This window comes from Mus caroli, chromosome 11, assembly GCF_900094665.2.
Source record: "Mus caroli chromosome 11, CAROLI_EIJ_v1.1, whole genome shotgun sequence".
Lineage (NCBI taxonomy): Eukaryota > Metazoa > Chordata > Mammalia > Rodentia > Muridae > Mus > Mus caroli.
Genome location: NC_034580.1, coordinates 112,992,926 through 113,013,176, shown reverse-complemented (window position 1 = coordinate 113,013,176; position 20,251 = coordinate 112,992,926). Strand labels below are relative to the sequence as shown.

The following is a 20,251-nucleotide window of genomic DNA, read 5'->3' as shown; positions in this document are numbered from 1 at the left end:
GAAACACACACACATAAATAAAAAAAACCAAAAACAATTTAAAAACATAAAGAAAAGTTAGTTCTCACCCTAATAAACCAGTTACCTATATTTCTTTCAAAAAGCAAAGGGAGAAGGGGGCACGACCAGCCTGTGGGTGCTGGAGCCGAGTGTCCTGCTTTATCTAGCCCGCACTAGCCCCCAGGCCTCTGCTACATGCTTAACCCCTCCCTCCGAGTTGCTCCCCACACTGCACTCATTCTTCCACAGGGCTGTGAGGACTGAAGGTGCTGGAGAGCATCTGCTCACACACAGCCGGCACACAGGCTGCCATTCCTCCTCTGTAGCAGCTTCCCTAACGGCTGGCAGGCACTGTGTGCTGTGAACCCAGGCAAGCAAGCCCTATGGACCAGGCCAGCCACACGGATGGCCAGCTCCGTGTGGAGCTGACAATGTCCATAGCTGGGCAGGCACACCGAACAGCTTGTTTCCTGTAAACCTCACGCCGGTGGAGCTGGATCTCCTGCAATGTCAAAAATCAAAGCCCCACTGCGACGGGAATGACACTCAAAGTTAATGATATGTGTGCACAAAAACGTCATAACAAAGCTAATTTCTTTGCATGCTAAGGGCTACACTTTAAACATGCGCCAACATGTCTAGCCTTCAGCTACTCAGTACCAACAGACTCTGGGCTGTGATTTGGCACTTTGTGGTTGATAAGCTTGACCTCTGTCTGGGAAGTGCAGCAAATGGCAGCTCTGTGAGGATGGATGGCATCCTAAGCCTGCCTAAGGATTTTGTGTCACAGCAGACACACTCATGAGCTTTCAGAACAGGAGGAGGCACAGTGGAAGTGGTCACTTAGTTCCTGCTCAGTCCTCAGCTTCCCAGGAGACTGGGGAGTGATTCTGGGATGGAACTGAAGAGGTGACACTCACCTTGCCCTTGTGTGTCTCCTGGAGCCACTGGCGCAGTCTAATGAGGCAGCTCTCTTGGAGGGGAGTCAGGTCACCCAAGTATCTCTTGATGTAGTCGGCATCTAATTTATCTGGAATTTAATGTGCACAGCATTATTTACCACAGAGAACCCCGAGCCCTTCTGTCTGGCTGGTGTGGGCAGGGTGTGCTGGGAGTGGGGCAGCGGCGTTGGCAGCCACCCTGAGTGTTTAGGGAGGCATCGCTGATAAGCACAGGTAAGTAAGCCTCTTTAAGATGAGATCAAGATAAGCACCAGAGGTTTCGAGCCTCTTTCCAGCCCTCTGCCTGTAACCCAGCGCTGATCAGGACAGGCCAACCTCCGCAGAGCCAGCCCTGTATCTTTAACCGATTGAGGTCAAGAGCACCGCCCTTTCCCCAGCACTGCCCGAAGCTGAGCAGACGGAAGGAAAGAGAAAGATACTCATCCAATAATGCCTCTTTTCTGATTTTCTGCACACAGCCCTGGGCCCAGCCACTGTAAATGTACTCTTAGCCCAGCCACTCAGTAGCTGTGAGTGTGACCACTGACAAGTCTCTCAACTGCTCTGTGCCTCAGTGGACCCAAATATGACCTGAAGATATTTCCAACCTGAAACAGCCATGACTAAAGGGGTAAAACCTGTCACTGAGCACTGAGAGGAGCCACACAGGAAGCACAGGAGCCATGTGACAGGAAAGCTGTGGACAAGGACAGTGCCTTACAGTCAGTCACTGACCGCCAACAACCAGGGCGTGGACATTAGAAATAACTCTGTTTAAACAAGAGGAAAGTGAGTGTGCCTTCTCTAAGTGGGAGGGTCAGGGGCAAGGCCTGAAGCGGACAGACTTTCTCTCCTGTGCAAGATGGACTGCCTGAGGAGACAAGGCTGGGCAGAGCCGTGGGTTCCCCTCAGCGGGGCCAGGCTCACCGTCAGGGGTTCCCACCACGGGCTCAGACGCTGCTCCTGGGCTACTGAGGTTTTCCCCGCTCAGCCCCTCCATGACAGCAGCAGTGTCTGGGACAAGGACAGCTGCAGGTGTGACTTGATTCTTGCTTGATGAACATGTTTCTGAGGGTCCCACGGGGGGCGGGGTCCAGCGGGGCACGAAGGTGATGCCTTCCTCCTCCAGCTGCCGTAGGTAGTATTCAATGATCTCTTTCCCCTTTAAGGTAAGACAGCTAGGGTGAGCATGCCCCAAGCAGCCAGGCCCCAGTTCACACAACACCACCCAGACGGGAACTTGGGTGCTGTGGAGGAAGCTCTGTGGCGGAAGGCTGGCTTCGTGCACCAGGCCCTGAATCCAATTCCCAGCCCCACCTACCCACCCAGGTTCTCACTGGGTGACACGGTACACACTTGTAACCCTAATGCCTGGGAGCCTGAAGCAGGAGGATCATGAGTTTAAGTAAATGTGGAAGTCTGTCTCCACAAATAAACAACTAAAGAAGGCACAAGATGTGGTCATTCTCTCAGAGACTCCTGCCTCCCTTTTCCATAAAACCTCAAGAAAGCTACTCACTTTTTTAATGTTGCTTGTATAATGTTTCATGGCAATTTTTTCCACTGTACTTTCAAAACCAAAGAAGGATTTGATATCTAAACTTGCAGACTGTTCGAAACAGGTCCAGTCTTCATTCTCAGGGTGAACCTGCAGGTGGAGAGAAGCCGTTCCCAGTAATGCTCTCCATGGAGACACAACTTGTCTGTGCCCTGGCTAGCAGACCAGCACCCAGAGGAGAGATGTTGTTTTTTGGTTTTGGGGGGTTTTGTGTGTGTGTGTGGGGGGGGGGGTTCGAGACAGGGTTTCTCTGTATAGCCCTGGTTGTCCTGGAACTCACTTTTGTAGACCAGGCTGACCTCGAACTCAGAAATCTGCCAGTCTCTGCCTCCCAAGTGCTGGGATTAAAGGCGTGCGCCACCACCGCCCGGCTGAGGAGAGATGTTTAATGACATCACTGCCATGAGGAACGAGGAAAGCATGGCAGAAAGTTACCCAGACGCAGTTGACGTGCACAGGCGCTAATAACTGTCTCAGGACCGTCCCTGAGTGCCTGACTACAGCTTTCACCTCTGGCTCTCTTGTCTGCTAATTCACCCAGCACCTGTGGTGGCTCCACACGAACAGAAGAGCCACATTCTGTGCCAGTCAGACTCCAGGGACAGAGGCACTGCAGATATGAGAGGCGAGAAAGCCACATGGCTATTTGGGAGGCAGTGCTATGGATAAAGGCCAAGCAGGGGGAGGGGCCGGCAAACTGGTGTGGCTGGATGCCAGGCAGAGCAAGTAGTGGAAGGCTGGTGCGTGAGGAGGAAGGGACAGAGATAAGTGTGGCAAGGGTTCGGTGTGTCACTGGGGTCTCTGTGAAGGAGGCTAACAGCTGAGACATAGACTAGGAGGGGTTTTATTCTCATGCTTGGGGTCTATGCAGTGTAGAGCAAGTTGGACAGGTGCTCAGAGCTCTACCTGCAAAGACACACAACCTCAGCTTCAGTGCACACTTGTGAAGTGTCACACTAGGTCAGCACACACTTGTAAAGTGTCACACTAGGCCAGAAAAAACTCTCCATACTTAGAAGCAATCGGGAAGTTGGCCTTGGTACTACATGCTTTTAGTCTGAGCCCTTGGGAGGTAGAGGCAGCTAGACCTTTTATGAGTTCCAGCCCAGCCCACTCTACACAGGGAATTCAGGCCAGCCAGGGCTACACAGTGAAACCCTGTTTCAAAACACAAAACAGATTCATCAGGAGCTGAGTGTCATGGTACACACGTGTAATTCAGCACTCAGGAGACAAGGCAAGAAGACAGTGGCAAATTAAGGCTAGCCTGGTCTACATGGCAAATTCCAAGATAGGGTACAGAGTGAGTCACTGCTTCAGAAAAAAGAACAGTCACGCCATCAGCTGGCAGCCTTGACTGTCACACTACGACAACCCTCCCCTCAGAACGCCACACCAAGTCCCCACTGTACCACTCATCTGAAAGGAGAAACAGCAGTGGCTGAAGGACAGAGCGCCACCCTACCCTGTTGTCCCTACTGGCTGCAGGACCCCAGCGAGCTGGTGCCACGACTCACCGTGTAACAGCAGTGTTCGTGGATGATGACCCGGTTAGAAAATGTCTCATTGTGGGCCTCGATGTGCAAAGTGCGATCTCGAGAATTCAGGGAGTTTTTCTGGACAAAATAAACGTAATCGACTCCTGCGATCTGTGAAGAAGAGATAAGGAGGGAAGGCGGTGAGTTCCCCGGCTCATGGGCGAGCATGCGCTCACCCACAGACCCCCACAGTGTCCTTCCCCAGCTACCTTCTTCAACAGCCTGGGCGCATCTATATCCAACTTGCAGCGCCTCTCGATGACATGAAGAGCCCCATCCTCACTCTTGAACTCGCTCACAGTGTCACTGTCCACGAACATTGGAATCAGAGGACATGTAGGAAACCTCCTCTCATAGGCCTGAGGACAGATGATAGTGACAGAAAAAAAATGACAGCCGTCGCTGCTGCACCTTAGACTGCAGTACAGCTGATCCCATGAAAGAAGGACAATCCAGGTTCATGGCCTCGAGCCCTGACCTCCGGAGGATGGCGATTTTGCCCACGTAGGCATGCGTGTTCAACACAGTGCCACACCCCAGTAGGCTTTTCTAGAACTAAATGCAAGATGACCTTCAAATCTATATGGCAAGGCAGAAGAACCAACATGGCTAACGTGACTCTGAAAGGCAACGGACAGGAAGGGTTCCCTCAAGCTAGCATCACATGGCCAGAGGCCGGCCGGCTACTCAGTGCTGCAGATGCAGGCCAGCAGGCAAACAGACCCAGCTCATCGCTCCCTCTCCTCCGAGATGCAGCTCAGTTGAGCGTGTGCATGCTAAGAACCCATTCAACTGACCTGCAGCTTGGGTTCTACCTAAATCATGTTCCATAAATGTAGAAAGAATTAAATGGAAGAAAGAAATAGGTGGCACACAACTTTAATCCCAGCACTCGGGAGGCAGACGAAGGCGGATCTCTGATTTTGAAGCCAGCCTGGTCTACAAAGTGAGTTCCAGGACAGCCAGGGCTACACTGCTGGCAAGACTGTGAACAGATGCGAGTGATGGAGAAAGCAGACGTTTCTCAAGCCTGAGCTCTGAGCGTGAAGTCACCAACAGTCGTCTGTCTGCTGCTCACAACAGCAACTCCACGTCCTTCAGAACGCACACGTCCAAAACGCTCCACCTCTGCGCGTGGAGCGTCCACAGCCCAACCAGCCACACCTGCTGGAACCCACCTTTCTATTTGCTATGGGGTTTCACATGTCCCACACTGGCCTCAAACTCACTACGTAGGTAAGGACGACCTTGATTTTATACAGAATTAGAGACACTGAAGACTAGGGGCCATGAGAAAGACACTGGTGCACATGGAACGGCTGCCACCCCAACCCTGATGACGGATGTTTCCTCTACAACGTGTTACCATGTGGCAATGGGTTTGAAGAGCTCATGGAAGCTTACTATAGTATTATCTCCAATTATGTTAATATATTATGAATCAACAATTATCTCAAAACAAGAATCAAGGGAAGGAAAAGCTTGTGATGTAATGCGTGAATTCTACAGGATGCACCAAAGCACCAGACTTGACTAACTCTGCGCAACTGAGAGGAGAACTGTGAACACACTCACATCTAAGGCCTCCGTCCGTCCAGGCCCAGGAAACCCCGTACCTGTTCTGTAGCACGCTTCCTCTAGGAAGGAGGCACTGCAAGCACCACCACACAAGACTGGCAGGTGTCTAACTAAAAGCGGGGAGAGCATTTCAGGGTGAGGTCTCGTCGTAACTGCAACCAAAAGTGTATTTAAGGAGGAGATGTGTGCCGATGGTCAAAACCACACTAGCGGTTTCGGTGGCCTGCACACAGGCGCAGCCCCAAAGCCAGCTGGAAAGCACAGTGCAGAGGGCGGGCGACTGCCGCTCCCCAGCCAGGTCTGCCCATCTGACCGTAGGTAACCTCTGCCGTGAGTATGGCAGGACCGCTCCACCTGGATTGTGGCTAGGACTCGATTCAGTTCCAGCTAGCCAAGATCATCACCACATCTGCTCTGAGAAACTGCAGGTCGCATCCATCTGAGGTACTTAGGAGGCACCGTAGTAGGCAGCTACAAGGCACAAAGAGCAGGCAGGGAATGCGCACCACACTGCCGAGGATCACGATGGCAGAGGTGCTGCACAGTACAGGAGCTGGAGAAAGCAGCAGCCTGGCGGGGCAGGAACGTGGGGACACAGGACAGGTCTTGGGTTTTCACTGGGGCTCAAGTCCAGAGAGCTGTGTTTACAGTGAGCAGTGAGGACCAGGACCTGCAGCTGTATCCCAGGGTGAAGGCAATGGAGGAAGCGACAATGCCGCAGGAAGAACTGGATCCTTATCTTCTGACAAGGTCCTCCTTAGGCCACGGCAGCCCTGGCCTCCTCTTGGGGAGAGAAGGAAGTGCCAATAGCAATGAGAGTCTCACTTTCAGAGACTGGGTGAGCATGTGAGGACAGCTTGGAAGGAAGGCGGCCGGCACACGGCACTGATGGTACATACGGGTTAGCTTCCTCTCCTCCAATCAAACGTATCCCAAACTCCATGACTGCCAGGATGTCACATGTCACACAGTAGTGTCTCTCTATGCACAACTAGCATTTGGGATGCTCATTTACCTGCCAGGTCACTCCAGGGACAAGCCTCAGGAGGCCATGACGGACCAAGTCTTCCAGGGAAGAATTCTGTGCTGCACCCTGAAAGCTCTGCAGTGGGAAGGGGCTGCGAGCCAGCTGCACCTCCTGTTACTGACATGCCATGACAAGGACACAAGGGCTCCAGATTACATCTTGTAAGAACGAACAACTAGTCGTCTAACAAAGATGGCAGAGGGAGGCTCTTCTTGGTCAACACCTAAAGGAGCCACTTTCAAAGCACATCACTACATTGGGGGGAGGGTGTGTGGAGCTGAGACAGGGTCTCTCTACATGGCCAAACCTCTGCAGATCAGCCTCTGCCTCCCAAGTGTTGGGAGAAAGGTGTGTGCCACCATGTCTTGCCGTTCTTTCTCTTCTTGAAGCTGTGTGGACACACCTACACAGCAGGCCTTGTAACTGAAACCCATTCACTCCCTAGGAAGTCACCACCTGTGCAGTCTCTCACAAGGCAGGGCCCCTCCCTTGTACCTCAAGGTAATCAGCCAGGTGGCACCTGGGCACCCAGGCTCAGGAGAGGTTAAAGGTACAGAGTCTCCCGCGCCAGCGTGCAGAGAGCTTTCCGGCTCCCTCCTCTCTCCATGCCCCTTCCCGTCTGGCCACCCAGCAGTACCAACCACAGGGCAGGGACCAAATCTCAGTTCTCCATTTGCTCTTGGGAAAATAAGAACCTCAATGCCTGAAACAAGCTCTTTGCTAATAAACATTTTTTTTATTATGGAAAAATTGCTTCCTAAGCAAACCAATGAGTCCAACCTTTGTTTCTTAGTCACCGGGGCCAACGAGTCCTGCACACTATCAGCACAGGAGACTAACCAAAGGGGCAAGGGGAAGGAGCCTGCGGAGGCTGCTGTGAACTCCTCCTCTGAGGCTCACAGGCACCAGCGCCTAGTGTTCAACAGCAACGACAACCTGTGAGGCTCTGAGCAAGCTGCTAAGCAGCCCCTGAAGACAGAGACAAGCCAGTCTCATGAAAATCTGTCACTTCCCCTAGCTCTATCCAATGGAGGGTCGGGAAGCAACAGCAGGACCCCAGAGTGGTGTGCAGAACCCAGGTTCAATCTCCACTACTCATGAGAAGAAATTCAGAAAATTCCTAATTCTATAAAATTCTAAAGTTAAAATTGTTGTTGTTGTTTTATTATTTTTTTTTTTTTAAAAAAGGGCTGGTGAGATGGCTCAGCGGTTAAGAGCACCAATTGCTCTTCCAAACATCCTGAGTTCAGTTCCCAGCAACCACATGGTGGCTCACAACCATCTGTAAAAAAAAATCTGATGCCCTCTTCTGGAGTGTCTGAAGACAGCTACAGTGTACACACATATAGTAAATAAATAAATAAATAAATAAATAAATAAATAAATAAATAAATCTTAAAGGAAAAAAAATCAGGGCTGGGTAGTGTGGTCCATGCTTCTGATCCCAGCATTGGAGGGGGGGCGGGAGCGGCGGCAGCGGCGGCGGGGGCAGGTAGATCTCTGAGTTTGAGGCCAGCCTGAAGTACGAAGTGAGTTACAGGACAGCCAGAGAGCTACACAGAGAAACCCCGTCTTGCAAAACCAAAACAACCCCACCCCACCCCCAATAAATAAATAATAAAACATGGGCGGGCGGAGAGCTCAGAGGTTAAGAGCACCAGCTGCTCTTGCCGAGGACCTAGGTTTGGTCCCCAGCACCCACGGGGCAGCTCACAACCATCTGTAATTGCAGTTCCAGGAGACCCCAGCTCGTGGTACACAGACATATTTGCAGGTGAAACACCAAGACATACAACATGACACTTATAAAATGAAACAAAGTGTCAAGGCCGCAACAGAAACACACGTGGCTGAAAACACTGCAATCTACAGGGGTGTGGGGCAAAGTGCGGCTTCCACCTTACCCTGGAACACCAATGGGCAGCCACGCACCAAGCCCGGGGACACGAGGCAGCAGCCCACGTTATCAATAGCATCACTACTGTACTTTGAAGGCCGGGCTGGGACCAATCTCAGTAGTCAGGAGAACGAACGGCCTCTCAGAAACCCCATCCTTCAGTAGCTAAAGTCTCACAATACAGACAGAACTTGTCCTCCAACGTTCCTGTCACACAGGTGTGGAGAATTGCCATGGTGCTTACTGCTCTTCTCTAGCAACGTTTTACAAGTGGAAATTTCCCAAAACAAAAAGTTAGGAGAGTCAATAACAAAAAAAAATTGGAGAAAATATTCAAAGGAAAAGAAAGAGCTTTATTCCGGGAAACTTCCTCTTCTCCTCCTCCTCTTCCTCCTCCTCCCCCCCCCCCACTCTCGCTTTTTCCATACAGGGTTTCTCTGTGTAGCCCCAGCTGTATTACACTGAGCCAGAAATATAAACACACTGACACGAACAGGAAACCAGGAGCCTGCCTCCTGCCTAGGAGGCAATGCCAGGGGCTCAGGGGCAGAAGCAGGAGATCACAAGCCCAAGAGCAGCCTGGACAACAAAAAGTAAAACAGGGCTGAAGGGGCAGGTTGGGGCTAAGCCTTAGAGGAAAGCACCTTCATGGCGTGCACAAGGCCCTCGGTTCGGTTGGCCAGCATCTCAAATTTAAAAAAAACAAACCAACCCAGAACCCAGGGCTAGGGTATCCCTCAGTGGCTGTACATGCACTCGTATGGATACAGCTATGGGTCTTTTTTTTTTCCTTTCTTCCTTTTGTGAAGGAGGGAGGGAGGGAAAGAGGGAAAGAAGGAAGGGAGGGAGGGACACTAACACAGGATGTACTGTCTTTCCTGTGGCTGGTTAAATGCAACACTGCTACATTTTACACATGAAACCCCACCCGGGTGTCTGTCGGAGCCCCGCCCCAGGGTAGGACTGCTGAGTGGTACCTTTCTCTCGCAGGGTCCATAGGCTGGAGTGACATGGAGCCCATGCACACCAAGTCTAGCAGCAGGAAGCCTCCTGCTTTCAAGGCTCTGTACAAGCCCAAGAGCCTCATCGGCTCTGCTCTGACAGGAGACCCAGAGGGGCAGCAGCAACCCCACAGGGCCCACCTAGCCTAGAGTGAGTCTGTAACACACCCAGCGCTCAGCAAGTGAGTCAAGGGGCTGAGCCGAGCCCAGCCCGCACACATCAGTTCTTCAGCAAGAGACGTTCCCTTTCAGGGGGGCTGGCTGTGGAAAGAGAAAGCTATTGTGATCGCTTGCACTGTGTTTAAAGCAGCACTTGTCTGAATAATAAAAACAACACTAGGGCCTTATTAACTTGCCTCCTCCCCCAGAAGGAAGCTGCCTCCTGGATAACTCTTCCTCCCACCGTGTCCACACCCACTCTTCCCCTTCACAGGGCTCGGAGCCTGCCGTTAGGGGGTGGGGGTGGCGACAGAGCGTTCAGCTTTAACCAACTTCTGGATGTGCTGCTGACATATTAACAGCGAGCGCTGTGCTGAAGAAAACCGTATTAGTGAAGGCGGACTGACTTTGAATTAATGAGCGGAGTACCGCAGGGTGCCAGGAAAACTTATTTAAAAGAAATTCTGTTTAAAGAACAACCCCTTCCAAACGGAACTGTGTTCACGCCCAATTCTGCTAACAAACCAAGCCAGCTGTTTTCTGGAAAAGTGAGATGTTCTGGAACACTAAATATGACCAAAAAGAGTGACTCTCAGGCACAGGTTTATCCTGGAAAAAAGTCAGTGAGCACATAAACTAAACCATAAGTGCTCAATATCACAACGGATCCTTCAACACGGTCAGGAGGCAGACGCACCAAGTCCTAGCGCCACTGACTGACCACCGCCTGTGGAAGCGGCAGCTCAGAGGCAGCCCAGAGGCACGGTGCGGTGCGGAACGCAGCTATCCGATGCCCCTCCCACTACTCAAGGCCAACCCAGCCTCAGAAAACAAACCAGGGTCTGCAAAAGAGGAGGCAACTGTGCAACAACGTCTTCAGTCTTCCCGAATCCCGGTTCATCCGACACCAGCCGCCTCCACCATGCCATGCAAGTTTGACCCCGAGATCAAAGTCATGTATCTGAGGTGCACTGGAGGCGAGGTTAGTGCCCACATTCGCCTTGGCCTCCCAAATCATTGTCTGGGCTGGTGATGACATTGCCAAGGGCAGCGGTGACTGGAAAGGTCTCAGGGTTACAGTAAAACTGAGCATCCAGAAGAGACAGGCCCCAGACTGAGGTGGTGCCCTCTGCCTCTGCCCTGGTCATCAAAGCCCTCAAGGTGCCACCGAGACACAGAAACAAGCAGAAGAACATTACATATACACCGTGGACCTCACATCTAATGACACTGTCACCACTGCCCAGCAGATCCTGGGTACTGCACAGTCTGTGGGCTGTGATTCGGATGGCCACCACCCTCATGACATCATAGATGACATCAACAGTGGTGGAGTGGAATGCCCAGCTGGCTAAGAGGCAACGAGAAAATAATTTCAATAAAAGACTATTGGATTTTAAAAACAGCTGGAGGTAGAGGCACTGTTATGCAGGCCTGATGTCCTGAGTTTGATCCCAAATTCCACAAGGTACCAGGAAAACCAACTCCCTGAGAATTGTCCTCTAACCTCCACGTGTACATACACACTCAGGGACACACACGCACACCCCTGTGACACACAGGCCCTAAGCTAAGGATGCTGGAGGATGTAACAGGAGGACTCAGGAGTATTAGGGGCTTAAATAAGCTAGTGACCTACTTAACAATAATGTAACAGATTCAGCTATAAGCTACAGCACACACTTGGGGCAAGGCTGGCTGCAGCCTTTACTGAGAAAGAGCCAGCTCTGAGGAAATATCTGTGGAGAGGCCTACAGAGGGCAGCTAGAGTCACTGGAGAGGAACCATTGATAGCCCAGGTCAATTCCAGAGAAGGCTTTCAGATTTCTGCATCAAACTCAGTTTCCAAGGAGGGACCACAAATGTTTCAGATACCCTGGTGTATTGTTGTTACTCAAAAGCATAGGCTGCAGGGTAGCTCAGTGGTGGAGCACTTGCCTACAAGAACAAGGCCTGGGTTTGATCCCTTGTACCACGGGGCAGGGTGAAGGCTTATGGATACCCAAGTCTAGACATTGACATTGACAGCTCCAGGAAAACTGCTTTAGATCACAGCTCATTCTTCGCTAGGCCTGTGTGCTTCTGACAGAAGCCATAGAAAAACCTACCTGTGGCCAGGCTTAGTAGCATAGATTAAAGGTGGCCACTTTTAATCCCAGTACTTGGGAGACAAAAAGGCAAGAGGCCAGTGTGTGTTCAAGTGAACTGTGTGTTCAAGGCCAGTCTGTCTAGTCTATGTAGAGCGTTCTGGGCTAGCCAGGACTACACAGTAAGATCCTGTCTGGAGGAAATCATCAAAAAACAAAAAACAAAAAGAGAGAGAGACAGAGAGAGACAGACAGACAGAGACAGACAGACAGACAGAGACAGAGATAGAGAGAAAGGGTGAGGGAGGGAAGGGAAGAAGGGAGGGAGACAGAGAAAGAGAAGGAAAGAAGGAAGAGGGAGGACGGGATCGGCTGCTTGGCAGCCCCCAGTCCCAGGGCAAGCCCAGTGCTCATACTGAGTTTTTGGTTTTGAGATGGTATCTCACTCATCATGTAGCCCAATCCTGCCTCAAACTCTTCCTCCTCTGCTGAGTCTGCACTCAACTTTGTGCTGATATGTAATAATATATTTAAAGAAACTAAAATACTAAAAACTTGAGCTCCTTCGAGACATTCAAGCTAAGCAGTTGGGCACCTCTACCTGTGCAGCCCAGCCAGAGCCCGCTGGCCAGCGCAAGACACTGCTGGCTTCGCAACTCTAAATGCACAGGGAGTCAGCCAGGTGACTATGGCGTCCCCTCTCTCCATCCTCAGTCCTAGGCTGAAAAAAAATGTGCATGTAAAAACCGATAGACACCAAACCATCTCCTCTAAAATCAAACATATTTGCAGCTTAAGTATGAACTCCATCTTAGAGAAACCCTCAAGTCCATGGTGCTGATAAACGCACCTTCTGGGTGATTTTGTTCAGAAAGGCCTGTTTTCTATCTTATAGGACAGAAAAGTCCAGCTAAGAACACACTAGGGCTTCCCAGCGCCCGGCATGCATCTTTCTGCTCAGAGCCCGTGGTGTGTCTAAGGACAGCTACGGTGTGCTCATACGCATAAAATAAGTAATTCTTTAAAAACCATGTGAGTGTCAGCCAGGGTGTCCTCCAGCAGTGGTGTGCTTGCCTCTCACTACAGAGAGTTCTGGGCTAGCCAGAACTACACAGTAAGCACTGGCTTTGGCTAACACCGCATAAACCAGGTGTGCTGGCACATGCCATATCCTAGCACTCAAGCGGTGGAGGCAGGAGGATCAGAAATTCAAGGTGGTCCTCAGCTATACAACATGTTCAAGGCTAGTCTAGGATCTGTGGAACCTTAGAGAGAAGGGTAGTGTGGGGAAGGCATGGGTGATGCAAGCATGAACCCAGCAACAGAACTGACGGGCATCTCATCTCTCCACATCCCCTCTGACTAAGAGAGCCTTTCTGCATCTCTCCTCAGCATCCACACAGTTATCATCCCATGCACAAACCAGCTCTACTCCCAACGCGCACACGACACTCAAGGGAAGAGTGTCAGACCAGGACATCCCGCATCAGCATGTCAGCATCTGCCATGTGCCTGCTCCTCTGCTCCATGCTGCTGATCACAGGAAAGGAAAGGGGATTTAAACTCCACCAGTGTCCTACTGAGAAACAGCACTCTGGCCTGTTGGGGGGGGGGTGTCTGCATGCAGGTAGCAGCCCCCTCCCTAGCTCTACGCAGCACTGGGCTATCCCACCGGAGTCTACATAGCAGTGGGGTCCCCTGACCCTGGTCTACAACAGGAGCAGAAGCAAAGGATTGTGGAGGGGAAAAAAGATAAATCAGCAAGTTTCCATCTAAACTTGCCCACAGGCACATTAGTGGAGCGCCCGAGGGAAGTGAGACTCCAAGCAGACTCTAAGTCACCAGTCCTCTCAGACAGGACACTAGTGGGGAAAACTCAAGGCAGGAGGGAGGTTCCACGAAAGCTCAGGGCCTAGCTGTTCAATTTTCTTTAAACATAAAACTGATCTTAAAAATAAAGCCTACTTGTATGCCCATGGTCAACCTACAAACTGACAGTCAGTTCTAAGACAGGGCTTCTTCACTCTGTAACCCAGGCTGGCCTCAAATTTTCAGCAATCTTCCTGCCTCAGCCTCCCAAGTGCTGAAATGACAAAGCCACTATGCTTGGCTTTGTTTTTCTTTAAAGGCAGAGTCTCAACGCAACCAAGACTGGCCCTTCTACCCACCCGAGTCCTGGGTGACAGGCAGCACTGGATCTGCTCTGGAGGCTGTATGGAAGAGTCTGGTCCATACTGCCTCTGCGGCTTCTAGCTGAACCTAAAGGACCAACTAGCAGCTAAAGTCTTGGTTTCCCAAGGCAGTCTAGACCATTTTACCTCAATATACTTCACTTCTTGAGAGCTTGTCAGGAGGCTCTAGCCGGGAGCACAGCACGTCTATGCCCTTGACTGAGGACAAGGCCTCCTCTACTCTGGGACGATCATCCTCTTCAACATGGAGCAGTGAGGGAGGAGGGGGCACCCAGGCTGCCGGACAGATTAGACCAATCAACCCTGCTACAAGTGGGGTGACATTTATCATAGCCCGACTGCCCTCACATCCAGAAATACTTATATTCTTCAAGAATTTCCTGCCAGAGGCTGGAGAGACAGCTCTATGAGGAAAAGCATTTGTTGGGCCCGAGTTCGGTTCCCAGCACGGCATGGCAGCTCACAGCCATCTATAACTTCAGTTTCAGGGGATCTGACCTTCTCTCCGTGCTTCCGCTGGCACCAGGCTCCTGCACGGTGTGCGCACACACGCATGGAGGTAATCACATATAGACATATTTTTATCTTACAAAAAAAGACCTCCCAGCAAGACCACTAAGAAATGTTTGTAACAGTAACAGGCTGAAGCAAGCTACTGAGTCTTCAAATCAATTCAAAGTATAAGCAAGAAGGCTTGGTTAACTGCACCTTCCATATTTTAATCTCAAGTACAAAACTCAGGCTTATCCTCATCTCATTTAAGAGCCAGACGGTCTCTGAAAGCTCAGGACTGACATCCAGACAAACAGCCTGAAGACACCACACCGTGCACCTACCTGTGTAGGTCTTAAAGCTAACCATCCCGGCCGGCATTTCTGGTTGGCTTCTCTGAGTTATCAACCCCAATGCTATTCTATGAAGCTCTGCTGCAAAGTTCCCAGCACCCTTGTTACCATAAGGTGAGCCGCATACCATTTATTATGTTATTTGAACAGCATTTCAAAAATCTACCTAAGTTGACATGTTTCTATTTCATTCTTAAATAACCAGGATGGTTTGCCGCAGGGGGTTCCACAACAGCAAGCGCGTGCGCTTTAACACACAGGCATTAGTGGAGCGCCGGAGGAAAGTATGGCTCCAAGCAGACTAAGTCACCAGGACCTGCTCTTCAGTAGCAACAATCAACCACACAGAACATGCAAGGCAGGAGGGCGGCGCCACGAAAGCTCCAGGACCCAGTGCTCAGGGGTTTTTCTTTGTTTGTTTTTTAAACATAAAACTGTTCTTAAAAATAAAGCCTACTTGGGAGCTGGAGAGACGGCTCGGTGGTTAAGGGTAGTGACTGCTCTTTGAGAGAGGTCCTAAGTTCTATCCCCAGCACCCACAGGGTGGCTCACAACCACCTGTAATGAGATCTGACGCCCTCTTCTGGTGTGTCTGAAGACAGCTGCAGTGTATTCAAATATATAAAATAAATAAATCTAAAAGAAAATAAAGTCTACTTGTATGCACATGGTTAGCTTACACACACACACACACACATACACACACAGAGTGAGACAGCCCCCATCCTGACACACAGTGTCCTGGGGAAGGTGATCCCTCAATCCCTCACAGCCTATCATCTTCCTCAGCCCAAAGCACTGTTAAAAGACTAAGGCAGGCCAGTGTTTCGGAGTCTGTCCAGGCGCAGCAGATGTGCTATGACAGACACTGAGCTCCTGGGAGGGAGGAAAGCACTAGGAGGTGCAGGCAGGGGCACACTGCCAGGGCCAGTTGAGCTCTGAAGAGCAACAAGCGTCTTTCAATTTCAAAGTCTGCACACAAACTAAGACTGCCCTGGGGTCCCTCCCGGTATGCTGCACGTTGGGCGAGCACATCTGGCAAGCACGGCGCCACCACGTCTCTGAATCCCAACCTTTTCAATGTTTATTTTGAAATCATGTCTCTTTAAGTTTCCTAGGAGGCCTGGAATTTGTAATCCTTCTGTCTCGGTCTCCAAAGCAGCTGAGATTTCAGGCCTAAACCCTGAGCCTGGCCAAAATAAGGACTTCATTCTGTAGTTCTCTGAAAATGGACCACATGAAAGCCCATGGTCACCAAATGCAATGGCAATCATCTCTCAGGACACTAAAAATGTAAGAGTCAAAACTCATGAAGCTGGGTCAGGAAGCCGTTAATGTGCAGTTCGCTAGCCATGAAAAAGAAGTGGGCTGTAAACACCAGCACCCTGCCCTCTCTCAGTCAGAAAACAGAGACAAGGCACACCGTCATTTCACTAGGCCCTGCAAACAAAGCATTTCCTTTATAACATGAAGACAGGCAAGGCTTGGCTCACCGTTAAGTAAGCCTAAAGGTGAGGATGACAGAAAGAGAAATCCGTAATATACAGACCAGGTGTTCTCTGGAGTGTGCCCCTGCTGCAGGCTGCCCGCCCAGAAGGAAGCAAGTGCTGCTAACGGTATTAACACTCCCCACACAATGGCGTCAGGAACTTCGGTGGCCTGAGTAAGTGTCCACACCAGCCTGGGTCCCACAGCCCAGGAAGCACACTGCTGTACTCAGACGACAGTCCTTCCAGGAAACCTTGCACAACAGGGTCCAAAGCCTTGCCAGGGTATCATGATGACCCCCACTGAGTTCCTGAAGTCTACTTCCATGCCCTTGCCCTCGGCCGTCATCCATGCCACTCACTGCCTTTCCAAGGCCTGTCACCTTAAGACTAACCGGGAGGCAATATGAGAGGGCAAATTAGAGCCTGAAACCCACGCATGGCAGGCACTTGACTGACTTATGCTGTGCCACCTAAAAGACAGAGACTAGGAGGGCCATGAAACACCAAGGAGGGACGCTGAGGAAGGAGGGCACTGACTGGCATAGCAGAGCACAGGTGAGACCAGAGGGGTCTGAGGAGGATAGAGATCAGGGGAAACAGCGGAAGGTCTCTTAAAGCAAGACTCTAAACTAGCCCCTGGGCAACTGTGCACTGCCTAAAGGTGCAGAGGGGAGCTTGGGCTGTGTGCAGCCGGCCCACTCTGGTTTGCAGCAGTCTGCCCCCACCCCCACCCCTTTGCTCTTAGCTTTGCACAAGCTGGTTCAGCAGCAGGCTCCCTGTCAGCCACAGAGCAAGCCAGGCTGGTCGCCAGGCCAGGCCAGGTCAGGCCAGACGGGCTCATCAGATAGCCTGTGGAGACGGCTTTGCTGCCCACTGCACACTTGAGAACCAGCACAAGGGGAAGAGATGTGTGGGCTCTCCAGAAAACCAGCAGATTCCGGAAGGCGGTGCACTGGGCCATCTTGGAATCGTTTCCCACCCCCAGTGACACATGGTCCTCCTTTGCCTCACTGCTACACAGTTAATACTTGCTAAGTTTCTTCAGAGTTCTAAACTTTTGGGCCACAAGTGGTGGTTCACCCCTGTAATCCCAGCACTGAGGCAGGAGGATTACAAGATCGAAGCCTGCCTAGGCTATGCATTGGAGGACAACTCCCCATGTCCAGCAACCTCTGAGGACCACAGCACCCAAGTGCTAACACACAGGTCAGCTATCTGTGGCAACAAACCTCCATCTGGACAGGAGCAGACCAATACAAGGGCGTGCCCCTCCCCGGCAAGGTCAATTGCTGGCTGGATTTCAAACAAAACCCAGTTTAAGGGTCTGGTTGATTTGGATCCCTGAGGGAATCTGCACTGGGGGCACGTACAAACCCTCCAGTAGTTACTGACTGGCTGACAGACTGGCTTCAAACTCTGCATCATCACAGCCTACGTGCTGGGTGCTGAGATTATATGTGCTTGCCACACTCACCCACAGCTAACAAATGAACCCCTTTAAAAGAGAAACTATAGCCGGGCATGGTGGCACACGCCTTTAATCCCAGCACATGGGAGGCAGAGGCAGGCGGATTTCTGAGTTTGAGGCCAGCCTGGTCTACATGGTNAGTTCCAGGACAGCCANGGCTACACAGAGAAACTCTGTCTCAAAAAACCAAAAAAAAAAAAAAAAAAAAAAAAAAAAANAGAGAGAGAGAGAGAGAGAAAACTATTCCTTTAATCCCAAGTATTGACCAGTTCCTTTATTATAATGGTATTCAAGCAGGTACAGTAGAGGAGGCCCGTGTGCTGGCACCAGCACTCCCAGCCGCTCACGGAGGCTGAGGTGGAAGGACCACAAATCAGCCAGGAGCTTGAGCCAGGCTGGCCAACATAGCCAGACCCTGCATCAAAAACAATCAGGCAAGAAAACTGGAGGACAGGGGCACCTCACACAAGGGCAAGCTCCAGTGACAACACACATCCTGCTGGATGTGGCAGCCAGCAGAAGACAAACCATGAGCCGGGCAGCTCCTTCCTAGGGCCCTGGCTCTCTGCTGAGCAGGCTGAAGACTGCTCCTCCCACCACTTTCCCGTTTCAATCCTCTTCCCTGCAGCTCAGGCCCACAAAGTAGCTCGTGCTATACTTGGCTCTAACACAGCAGGAGCATGTTAATCCACTCTTTGTGTTTGCTCTCAACTATTAAACCAGCATTATCTGCTGTTCACAAAAATACAGCAAGCCACTGCTGCCCGGCAGTGCCTGGCCAGACACATGGGAAAGCCAGAGCTCTCTGAGTGCTGACAAGCATTCTTCAGTTACCAAAATAAACGACCAGCGATAGTCCCAGAGTTAGAGGACACCAGGGCTGCAGGCAGCTCTCTTAGTAGGCAGAACCCTCTCCTAGCATCCTAGGACCGAGGACTCCCGGCCTCCACCATAGGCCACGTGTGTGGCAGCAGGCGTACGATATGTCTACAACTTTAGTACTTGAGAGGTGGAGGCAGAGGGTGAGGAGGGAGTCCAAGGTCACTGTCTCACACACAGGGAGCTGGAGGCCAGCATAGGTTAAAGATCCTGACCTAAAAAGAAAAAAAATATAAAGGTAAGCTAGGGCAAACAGAGCAGACGGCACGTAAGCGCACCTCTGCCCGTTCTGCACGGTCCTTTAGTGAAGCCCCACTTAGCAGAACTGTTTGATTTCTCAGTGTAAAAGATAATCCGTGGCCTTCAGGAAAGCATTTGGTGTTCCAGGGAACTGCAGCTGTCAGCTTTAAAAATGCCATGTGCTTGCCCACATAAAAGAATGCAATGAGCTATGGAAATATTATCTAGTGTCATGAACTAGAATCAAAGCCTCGTGGAGTCAGCAGTGGCGCCAGCATAGTTCCCATAGTACACTGCATAGGTCTGCAGCTTCGCAGAGCCTGGGGGGCTCAGGCTTAAGTCACACTCAGCAGAAGACCAGGAAGTCAAGCGCAGTTCAGACTGGCACAGAACCTCGAGGGAGCAGGGCCCACCTGAGGAAAGCTCTTGTATTGCCACAGTCCTTTCTCCAAAACAGCAGGGCTCACCAGTTCTCCCCATGTGACACTCCTGTGTCATCTCCCTTCCACAGCAGGCTACCCGGGAAAGCCAGTGCTACGTGGGCAGGGCCTGGGTTTGAGCCCCAACACCACAGAAAGGAAAGATGAGCTCTACGTCACAGCTGCACTTGGAATGACTACACCAAAGTCTGAGGCTGTCCGATGTAAGGGATGAGGCTAGACCTGGGCTGGCCTGCACAAGCCTCAACCCTAGCACTCAGATCAGACCCTGTCCTCCAGCCAACAAGCTCAAGACAAAACACTCCTGGGAAGCATTTATTTTTGGTTAATATTACAGTAAAAAGTTTTTTAAATGTGCAGTATGGTGCTGGAGAGATGGCTCAGTGGTTAAGAGCACTTGCTGTCTTACAGAGGACCTGGATTTGGTTCCCAGCACCCACATGGTGGCACACAACAGCATATATGGAGACCCCCTCCATTCCAAGGGATCGGGCACTTTCTGGACCCTGCAGGCACCAGGCACACTCATGGTACACAGACAGACACACAGGCAAAACGCATACACATATAAAATAAAAATAAATCTTAACAAACTCAAAAGTACAGCCCAGGGGTTGACACAGTAACTCAGAAGGTCAAGGCATGTGAACACAGGTGTGACCCCAAGAGCCTCACAGTGGAAGAGTGAGAAACTCCAGCCAGGTGTCTGTTCACTTCCACACACATGTACGCACATCAGACACACATAATAACACCTTTAAAATGTTTACAGTGTGCATTACACCTCATAGTCAAAAGGTAGAAGCAGCCCAAGTGTTCATCAATAAATGAACTGATGTGCATACAGTAGACTACACTATCAACAGATGTGCACACACACTGGACTACACTATCAACAGATGTGCACACAC

The 20,251-nt window shown here is 50.9% G+C and overlaps 1 protein-coding gene and 1 pseudogene across 2 annotated transcripts in view; one reads left to right on the top strand and one right to left on the bottom strand.

Moving 5' to 3' along the window:
• Positions 1 to 20,251, bottom strand: part of Sec14l1 (SEC14 like lipid binding 1) — a 45,831-nt gene that overhangs the window by 13,237 nt on the left and 12,343 nt on the right. For both annotated transcript variants that reach the window (XM_021176546.2, XM_021176545.2), the window contains exons 3-7: positions 4,247 to 4,396; positions 4,017 to 4,148; positions 2,461 to 2,589; positions 1,869 to 2,103; positions 921 to 1,030 (exon numbers count right to left, since the gene is read on the bottom strand). In XM_021176546.2, coding sequence (XP_021032205.1) covers positions 921 to 1,030; positions 1,869 to 2,103; positions 2,461 to 2,589; positions 4,017 to 4,148; positions 4,247 to 4,396 — 756 coding nt within the window. The remainder of the gene's footprint in view (positions 1 to 920; positions 1,031 to 1,868; positions 2,104 to 2,460; positions 2,590 to 4,016; positions 4,149 to 4,246; positions 4,397 to 20,251) is intronic.
• Positions 10,381 to 11,054, top strand: LOC115032318 (annotated as a pseudogene).